This window comes from Rhamphochromis longiceps, linkage group LG5 (genome assembly GCF_057381845.1).
Source record: "Rhamphochromis longiceps isolate RC_006_pf linkage group LG5, R_longiceps_female_GT1.1, whole genome shotgun sequence".
NCBI lineage: Eukaryota > Metazoa > Chordata > Actinopteri > Cichliformes > Cichlidae > Rhamphochromis > Rhamphochromis longiceps.
In genome coordinates this window covers 30,988,603-30,998,879 of record NC_140561.1, presented here as the reverse complement: position 1 = coordinate 30,998,879, position 10,277 = coordinate 30,988,603, and the positions used below count along the sequence as shown (strand labels likewise).

General features: G+C 39.8%; 1 protein-coding gene across 1 annotated transcript; it reads left to right on the top strand.

Annotated features, from left to right (window-relative positions):
• Positions 1 to 708: 708 nt before the first annotated feature.
• Positions 709 to 7,251, top strand: hgh1 (HGH1 cochaperone). Its single transcript, XM_085407164.1, has 10 exons — positions 709 to 866; positions 2,033 to 2,155; positions 2,253 to 2,391; positions 2,497 to 2,634; positions 2,748 to 2,899; positions 3,802 to 3,902; positions 4,087 to 4,185; positions 5,425 to 5,516; positions 5,613 to 5,735; positions 6,649 to 7,251. Exons 2-10 carry the CDS (start codon positions 2,046 to 2,048, stop codon positions 6,868 to 6,870), a joined length of 1,176 nt encoding a protein of 391 aa, XP_085263290.1. The 5' UTR covers positions 709 to 866; positions 2,033 to 2,045; the 3' UTR covers positions 6,871 to 7,251.
• The last annotated feature ends 3,026 nt before the right edge of the window (positions 7,252 to 10,277 follow it).

The window sequence follows — 10,277 nt, the reverse complement described above, 5'->3', positions numbered from 1 at the left end:
AACTTCAAGACATGTTGAGGAGGTAATTTAGACATTTAAATCAGCTGTGTTGCATCAAGGACACATCTAAAACCTGCAGGACACCGGCCCTCGAGGCCTGGAGTTTGACACCTGTGCCCTAGACACTCTGTCAAATTAATGTTCCCACTCCTATCCAAATTAAACATGAACTTTTGCACCTGTTGACTGTTTGATGTTGTTTTTGTAATTTCTCTGCTTTTTTTTCTATGGATGACATAATTAATAAACTGTTTAAATTATTTTTTTATTTTAAAATTAATTTATAAACCGCTTCGTTACTATTTCATGTCATAGGTTGTGAGATTTTTTTTTCTTTACATAAGAAATAATTAAGGTTCAAGGCAGGCAGGTAGAAATATATGGAGGAACATAAGTGCTAAAATGAAATAAATACTAAATTAGTAATTAAACGTGTCATTAACTAATTACAATTGGAAATTATTATCTAAATATTCCATATTTAAATAAAATTCCATACATTTTTCATGCACAACATTCAAAAAATTATGTATTCATTCCTTTTTTTTTAATCAGACATTTAATTAAATATTTAATCATGTATTTAATGTTGGCACTCGTGGCCCTCCAGTTTCCTGCATGAAGGAATTGAAGTAAAATTTGTGGCAGCTCATGTAGTGAACACCAGGGGGCGGTAAATCCCAGCAGGGGGATTTAAAGCTGCTGAAAACGGTTAGAAGAAGAACAAAGATCGGCTGTGGTGTCCACATGTTCCTGAGCTGTTTCTGTTTATTACACATGACATCTGATGTTAGAGGAATAAAACAAGAAGAGGAACAAAAAGAAGTATAAAGCGACATGAAAGCCTCCTCTTTAGACAGTTAAAGGTAAGATAAGAGCAAGAGGAGACACGCTGAGGTTTCACAGCATCTGACAAGGCTGTGCTGAAAGGCTCCTGTGTGTACAAAAGACAGTAGACTTTCTAAAGTGTTTAGCGCTGTACTACTCGAAATGTGTCTTATTACTAAGTAATTCCTAACAAATCCATTACCGGAATAATTTTAACTGTTCTAAATGTAAATAAAACAGTGTGCAGTAATTTCCAGAGTTTCAGAAACCCAGATTTAATTCAGCTTTGAACCCAGAGAACAGATCTTTAAACTGGAAAAATGTCCATTTTAAATAAAACTATTATCTCGTTTTGTCGCTGCTGGACTTTCTAGAGAGGATTTTCCTCCCATTGTTGCCTGATTCTAGCTGTTCAATCATCCTGGGTCTGCTTGTCATCATTTTGTGTTTCATGATATGCCATGATTTCATGATAAGCATTGTCTTTGTGAGATGTACAAGCTCTTCTCTGAAAAACATGCCTGTGGTTTTTAAATGTGTATATACCTTTTAGCATTGATGGTGCCTTTCCAGATGTGTCAGCTGCTGGAACTAATGCACTTCCACAGTTTCCTTAGTATTTTGGATGCAGTGTCCATGTTTTTCAAAAAGAAATTTCAAATTTTGATTTGTCTGGCCACAGTTTTCCACTTCTCTTCAGTCACTTTTAAGCTCAGAGAGGACGGCAGTGTTTCTGGATCATGTTCACATATGGTTTCTTCTTTGCATGATGGAGCTTTAACCTACATTTGTGTCTGAAACAATGAGCTGTGTTCACAGATAATAATTTGGAAGTGAACTGGAAGTGTTCCTGAGTCCATGCAGCAATTTTTATGGCAGAATCAGGTCTGTTTTTAATGCAGTGCAGCCTCAGGGCCTGAAGATCACAGTGTTGTGCACAGAGCCTTCTCCAGATTCCTTGAATAGTTGAAAAGATATTATGTGCTGCAGATGATGAGATATTCACAGTCCTTTCAATGTCATACTTAAGAACATTATTTTTGAAATTGAGCCACAGTTAGTAGATGCAGTTTTTGCAGACTGATGATCATCTTTAGTTCTGAGAAACTCTGTCTCTTTAACGTGCTCATTTTTATACCCAATCATGTTACTGACCTGAGTTTAGAGCTGTATGTGTGGTTAAGGTTTTGTTTCTGTTGATCAGACACTGTTTGAAGATGCTGAGTGATTCTGAGGTTGCAGAGCTGCTTTCCTTCCTGACTCCCAGCACACGTCCAGATGTCAAAGGTCAGGCCACTGAGTACATCCTGGGACTGTCTGGAAACAGGTGGGAGGATTATTTAAAGTGACTTCTGCCATAAATGTAGTAAATATGTACATATTTCCATCTTTTTACTTTCTTTTTCCCCTGTGTTTGATGTCAGGGATGGCTGCCGCTTTCTCCACTCTAAACCTGATCTAATTGCTGCCCTGTTTGCCCTGACCTCTGACCCTTCCATTGCCATAGTGAAGGACTGCTACCACATCTTTATCAACCTGTCAGCCGATGAGACTCTTCATCAGGTAGTGGACTCGAGCGCAGCCCTTGAAAACTTTGTGTGTTCACTTTATTTCCTTTTCTAAAACAAACATGTAACGGGCGTTTGCTGGTTGTTGTGTGTCCCTCAGGTTTTGGTGAAAGATGTCAAAGTTGTCCCCGTGTTGTTTAAGAACCTTCTGGACCCCGAGTACCTGTTCTCCGATCAGATCTGCACCATCCTGTCAAATCTGACGCGACACGAGAAAACCTGCAAGATTTTATTCAAGGTGCGTCCAGTCAGAGCGCTTCATTTTAGGACTGAATTCATAATCATTCTAGCTTTACCGTCATGTTAATCTCCTCCTCATGGATAATGAGAGACAAACTGTTTCTGTTTCAGGTGCTGCAGGAGGACGTCGGTATGGCACAGCTTGTTCAGATCTTCTGTACTGAAGGTTACAATAAGAACGCTAAACTGCACTACCTGGGTCCTCTGCTGTCCAACCTGACGCAGCTGCCTGAGGCCAGAAACTACTTGATGGACAAGGACAGGTGACTGACTTCACTGCTGGTCAAGAGCTCAGAGACAGAGTTGGGGAGACTCGATCATACACAGCTTTTTCTCTGAATATTAGCCTTTTAGGTCACTGAAATATCACCCTTTGGAAAACAGTTGACTCGGCTGATATCCTCGTCTCCTCTTTCCTCCATCCTCCTGCCTGTGACACACAAATTGCTCTTGCTGCGTCATCTTGTTTGTATTGACATTCGACTGATTCGACTGGGACATATTGTTAAAATTACACTTTTGTTTCTAAACACGTCTGAGGATGCTTCTCATCAGTTTTATAAATTGATGGTCAGGAAAATGTGCTTAAATATCTTTACATTAAAAGAAAGGAGAACACTTTTTACCAGGTCATTGGGCGTTAGTTGTAGTTCTCTGGCCTGCTTGAGAGACTTCTTTTGCCCATGAGCTAAAATGAGATAGGCACCCTGCTTTATAACACTGACATGCTCTGTTTTTGGAGAACAAAGCAGGATAATCTGGTTTAAAAGAATAGGTGTGTATGTGTAGATAAGGACCCAGTTTTATTAAAACTGTAAGTACAATTTTTCCACCTACATGTCCAAAAGTAAAATGAAGTCAAGGAGAGCTTCAAGAACCTCCTGCATTGCCCCACAGGGGACTAAATGTTTACAGAAGAGGCGTTCTGACCCGAGAATAACGCTGACCTGGGACAAGCTTTGCTTTCTGATTTGCACTTGTTATACCGACAACATCTTAGATCTTTGAGAGGAGCTTTCACATGCTGAGGCTTGTTGGAAGTTAAATTACTGGCAAAATGTGGTTCATGACTGGAGGTGCATGTTCACAGTCAATTCTCTTAAAATTACACACTGCCATGCTTTGACCCTGCAGCATGCACTAATGATGTTTGGGTGTGTTTCAGGTGTGTAGTCCAGAGGTTGCTGCCCTTCACTCAGTACCAGTCATCTGTAGTGAGGAGGGGCGGAGTCATAGGCACCCTGCGCAACTGTTGCTTTGACCACGGTGAGACACACATTATTGAAGTTTAGGCTAAAGTCACCGTAGATAAAAAGAGTTAATTGGAGCCTCGGCCACATTTTTTACAGTGGAGGTTCAGATTTCTGGTTTAGGGTTAGAGTTTAACCTCAGTGATGTCGCCTCCACAACACCAGATTTGTTATACCTCAAACCTCTGTTCACTCTGCAGCTCATCACGAGTGGTTGCTAAGCGATGCTGTGGATATCCTGCCTTTCCTCCTGCTGCCGCTGGCCGGTCCAGAGGAGCTGACAGAGGAGGAAAATGAAGGTGTGTGTTTATATCAGTAATATCACTTTATATCAGTAATATTTCATATTTCAGTCTGATCTACCTTGTTTCCTCGTTGGCATCAAACTCCAGTTTTATCCAAAATAAATTAACACTGCATAAGAAAGCCACTCTGTCAAACTTGGTTGCATGTTCCATTTCTGTAAACACACAATTTGCAGATTATTTTGACTCAATTACACAACCTGCTATATGAATAAGAATAATACAATTTTTAATTAAGTTTATTTATATAGTTTTTATTAAAACCAGGGATACGGAAAGGTTTTAAATAATAAATGTAAACTTCCTGGGTAAATTATATAGAAAAAGAACAATTAAAAGAAGATACTGACATGCAGGGCAGTGATCCTCTCCACTTTTAGTTTAAAAAATGAGAAGTAACTGGAACATTCACTACTGAAAAAGAGACGCTACCAAAAACATGACGTGAGATTGATATGTGACAAGATGTTTAATTAATTTAATAGCCAAAATGTGAAAATCACTCACTCATGAAGTTGCCAATGTTGTTTATCTGCTAGTGGCACAGGTTTGATATTTTTGTTGCCGTTATTGTTATAACCTGATTACTGGGTTTGAGCTTCTGCTGCAGCTCAACACTCAACACAGTGCTAACACACTGGTGCAAAATACCACACAGCAGCTTCACAGGTGGTTTCTGGTCTGAAACCAGCTCCACACATGCTGATGAAAAAAATACTCTTTCCTTGCAAAAAGCTAACATCCAGATGGCTCTAAATAAATTGGACTTCACCATGCAGTGCTTAGACTTGACTAAAATGATAAATAAGTGTTGGAAGGATGACCCAGAGACATGAAAGGTAAAAGTTTTACAGTTTACATACTGTGAGTATTCTAGGGTCCCCTTGGGTCCATGGGATGTGAATCTTTTTTTTTGTGTGGGCATCTGCTGTGTGCCATCCTGTGAAGAGACATAACAATGCACCGTGTATCTTGAAGTGGACTTTAATAAATAGCACTACTTATCCTTGGTGTCTGCAACTTTCTGCATTCTCAGCCGTGCATAATCCCTGCATCAGTGAGATTGTCATGATGGTTTAACCCCTCAAGTATGATTAGAGTCTGGGAATATAATGAGCTGAGAGCCACAGACAGCATCATATAATATTGAGAAAGAAGGACTAAGAGACTATTATTTTATTAAATCCATTTACTGCTAGTTGAGACTCTAACAGAACCTAATTTACGGTCCAGGCCTGCCTGTCGACCTGCAGTACCTCCCCGAGGACAAGAAGCGAGAGGAAGACCCAGACATCCGAAAGATGCTCCTGGAAACGCTCTTACTGGTACAAAACCACAAACATTCGGAAACAAACACACGCACACAGATTAGGTAATTATGTTTTTATGTCAAGCTCCTCACTGCTTGTCTCTCTATGTAGCTGACTGCAACTAAAGCCGGCCGGCAGATGCTGAAAGAGAAGAATGTTTATCCAATCATGAGAGAGTTCCACCGCTGGGAGAAGGACGCCCACGTTACAGCGGCCTGTGAGAAACTGGTCCAGGTAGGAAAAATCTAGATGTTTGGTTATTGTCTAAACTGGAAAACTAACACCTGAGGGGCACACTGTGAAGCAAGATTAAAGTGGGCTTAAAGTTGGGGTGTCCTATGTCACAGAGGTGGCTCTCTTTTTACCTAAATAACCACGGTAACTTGTGCTGAACCAAACCCTGTTGGGAGCAGTTTATGATCAGGGTTTTAGTACCTTACTAAATACTGAATGTGTGTGTGTGTGTGTGTGTGTGTGTGTGTGTGTGTGTGTGTGTGTGTGTGTGTGTGTGTGTGTGTGTGTGTGTGTGTGACAGGAATTTGCATTTATTAATGCAGAAAATGTATAAATGTTGTCATTCGTGATTCTAGTCTGCTGCGACTAACACACCAAGAATAGCTGTCCAGTCAACACAACTGATATGCTTTGATCTTTATTAGCCTACGAGACGGTAACCTTTTGTCTCTTTTGTGAGAGTGCTGATTTTACTTATATTATTTATGTTCTTTATAGACTTTTAATCTGCATTTTATCATCATCTGATTGGAGTAGATGACACTCATAGGGATCATTTTGTGTGGAAGGATGAGCTGTGAATTGCCCATTTTTATTTCAACATGCTCGGAGCCTGAAATGGAAAATTTGGCTTAATAAATACAGCTAATAGTCACATTCGTGATACATGTCAACCCTGGCTGTGTTGAACTTTATAGCTCTCAGAATAACTAAAAGTCAGTAAAAATGTAATAGTAAACATTTATTAATTATAGTTTTGGACTTATGAATAAAAACCAAACCTATTCTATTCTTGTTCCTGTGTTGTTTCAAAGCAGGAAGTCAGTGATGTGCTTTTCTTTATTCATGTCATGTAAGTAAAGGGGGGCCTCGAATGTGAAGGTGTAATGCGATTGTATCTTAACTCACCCAGGTGCTGATAGGAGATGAGCCGGAGGAGGGCATGGAGAACCTGATGGAGGTAGAAATCCCTCAGGATGTGGAGGAGAAACTAAAGGAGGCCGATGCCAAAGAGCAGGAAGAGCTGGAGAAAGAGGAGGAGAAGAGGAAACAAGCAGAAGAGGAGGCCGAGAAAAAGAAGAAGAGTGATTCTGAGCAGACAGACAGAGAACAGGAGAGTGGACTGATAAAGTGAAATCTATTTTAGGCTTTTTGTCATTCAGATAGAAGCACTGCTTTAATGTGGCTGACTCAGGTGTAACAGGAAAGAGATGCTGCGCAGTCACGTGGAGTCGGTGCTGAGGACAGTGGAAGAGAAATTACTCTTTTACCGCATCAGTGAAGCTGATCAGCTTATTTTGCTGATTAAACCACAAAGAACATGAGGGGAAAAAGCTTGAATCTGATCTGACGACAGTACAAGAATCTCTTTAAACATCGAGTCATTTTCATGTGTTTCATGTGTATTAAACTTGATTTATTTTCTCTCTGCTTTATAAAAAGTGATGAAAAGATTGAAAAGAGTGCTCCAAGAAAGGAGACGTGTTCAAATAAATGTACGCCATCATAACTTTTACACTAGAGTGGCTGTTGGTTTTATTGCTAACACTTTGTAAAATTTCTCACAACCACACTATGACATCAAAGACGTTCATCAGTATTTATGAGAAAATTACAGGCTTTGTTTGAAATGACCAGACTTTGAAACAAAGTTCAGTAGGTAGGACCTGGACAGTGAATTTGTTTATAAGGATGGAGTTCCTGTGGCCCCATCCAGCCCCAAAGAACCACATGGGCCTGCCTTCCTGTGTGGCCTGCACCAGCAGGCAAGGCCAAAGGGACTTGGGCCATCATTGATTGACCGGTGGTCAGAGGTGGAGGCCCTGGCAGTCCAATCCTGTGCTGCCAAAACTGGCAATTTAAACGCTTTAACAAAATGATTTTATTGCTTTTATTTGCACATAAAGTCACACCGTTAAAGTAAATGACAGTCTGTTGAAATGCGGCTGCTTCACTTCCTGTTGTAATACAAATCCAACAGACATGTTTATAACCTTTTTATTCTGGTTTCCTCTTTATTTATTCATAAGAAAAAGTCTTTATAAAAAGATCTATTCATCCTCACTAGCTTGAGATAAACAGCCATTTCCCCTCAGAGGCTTTTCTTTTTTTTAATGTTAATGAATGACCAGCAGAGGGTGTCAGAACACGTACAGCAGGGGTGTCAAACTCAAATGCACAGTGGGCCAAAATTCAAATCTGGAACAAAGTCGCGGGCTAACATTAATATTTATTGAAAAAAAAATCTTCCTCCAGATTTAAGAATGAATCTTTTCTTATAGACTCGAACACGTTTTGCTGAAAAACTGAATATGGAACAAGCAAAGCTTAATACTAAACAATATATATATTAGCTGTATAATACCAGTAGGCCAGCTCTAATAGTCATTTGGTATGGCTTCGCGGGCCAAATGTAATTAGGCTGCGGGCCAAATTTGGCCCGCGGGCCAGAGTTTGACACCTATGACGTACAGCTTCTGTCATTCCTCCACAGTGACTTGGATCCAAAACCACTAAAATCCCTCCGTGTGCTTCTGCAGAAGTTTATTTTTACCTTGAAAATAAACAGACAGAAATTTAAGCAATGTCCAACTTAAGAAAGAAAAACACTCAAAGTAAGAACCAGCAGAAGATGGATGGATGGGTGTAAAATCACGTCCTAACTCTTGTATTTTGTAGCCTCTATTTATTTATTAGTTTGATATATTCGGTCTCTCGATAGTGTATTGGCTTCTTGTGAAAACATAAAGAGGATATAGCCGCAGTAATTTCAATAGTAACGGGAATTTGGTTGAGACACATCAGATAAAAAACAGGAAGAAAAACAGCATAAACTGTGGGTGAGTGCGTATACTCTGACCTGTTTCTGTTTGGGTTAAAACCCTTTGAAGGGATCAGAGTGGATCTCAGTAACATTTTATGAGCCTGAGAGATAAACCATCCACGATTCATGTCACGCTACGTGTAAAACAGCACAAAACAAGAACAAAGGGGCTGTTCTTAGCTGTAATCAACATCATAGCTCCTTAGTGTTAACACATAGAGCTGGAGTTAAGAGATTCCACCTCACCAACTGTTAAAAACTACAGGAAAATGAAGCCATACGCTGAACCTGAACATGCTTTAATGTGTGGTTTTTCACATATGACCAGGTCATTTAAACTTTAATGGGAACATCTTTGATGGTCTCAAAATGAGTTTTGTTTCAGTTTAGGGCCACAGATTAATGTCAAGATTAGATTAATGTTTGCCAACAGAGATCCTGTGAATGTGTTTAAGTTAGAATGAGCGGAAATTACAAGATGCTCGCGAGGTTAAACAGTATGTGCCTGTGTGTGATCTGACCATGTGTTCCTTCATCAGCGTCTGTGTTAGTTTTTCCACCTTGACAAGCTTGAGGCCAAACAGCACATACATAACTGTTTCACACAGAAAGGAGTCATTTATTAACTCACAGAGAGAAGAAACATTCAGTAACCTCAGGAGGAAGTCACCCATCCTTCCTTTCTTAACCTTATGTTTAAAAAAAAAAAAAAAAAAAAAAAGAGAACAGAAACAAAAATCTGTCACTTCCCCAGCTAAGTCTTCAAAACATGACTGTGTCTCATGCTGCAGTGATTATTTATTCAGGAAAAAGTAAGAAAAGATTTCCAGAGACAACAAAAACAAAGAGAACGGATCCTCAGAGCTTTCCGTTTCACATGCTTCAAAAACACTTCAAACGAAGCCACCGCGTCGGATCAGAGGATAAAACCAACTAAATGCAGAATATTCTGACTGAACGGCAAAATCCAAATCTTTTACAAAGTTTTCCGTTTGTCCCTTAGGATATATGTTATTCCTTCCAGTATGAGGCTTCTTGTCATCTGCTTTAACCAGCGTATCCATTTATTTTGCAATGAAATGCAGCTTGTTGGCATCTAAAAAAAATGAGATTCAATGTTTTTTCACCTTATTAGAATGTGATTCTTATTGTGATAGGACAGCGGAGAGAAGACAGGAATCCTGGGAGAAAAACTGGTGTAAGACAGGCAGTAAATAGACTCGGGGCAGATTCAAACCCAGCTCTCTGCAATATCTTTGAGGCATACGGATCATCTTCTTAACCCAAACTTCTCAAATCTCACAATGACCTCTTCTTATTCTGTTTTCTAATCTTCTTGCACTGACTGACACAGCGAACTATTTAAACTGCCAGGAGTTACACACCGTTTTCAAACGGGTGACTTGATTAACACAAATAGTTTTCTTTGGGGTGTGACACGCTCTGTCCACATGCCTGTAACTTTATCTTCCTGTCCTCAGGGACTACGTCAGTTCCTACCCTGTTGATATCAGATGAACTATTTGTATCCTGAAACCAACACCCAGCCCAGAGGAGTCGTGAGGTAAAGACCAAACCCAGTGAGTCCCTTCCACTCATCTGGATGTTTTGTGTCACATAGACTAGAAATTAAGAACTTATCCTTAAAAACATGATATAGTTGGTGAATGAGTGTAATATAGCCTACTACTGTGAGGAGTTCTGCAGGCTGAGATTAA

What these genes read in the sequence shown, in the direction of transcription:
- hgh1 (XM_085407164.1), top strand. Translation starts at nt 2,046, where the DNA reads ATGCTGAGTGATTCTGAGGTTGCAGAGCTGCTTTCCTTCCTGACTCCC. An exon ending in CTGGGACTGTCTGGAAACAG is followed by an intron (nt 2,156 to 2,252) that starts GTGGGAGGATTA and finishes GTTTGATGTCAG; the next exon opens with GGATGGCTGCCGCTTTCTCC. An exon ending in GACAGAGGAGGAAAATGAAG is followed by an intron (nt 4,186 to 5,424) that starts GTGTGTGTTTAT and finishes TTTACGGTCCAG; the next exon opens with GCCTGCCTGTCGACCTGCAG.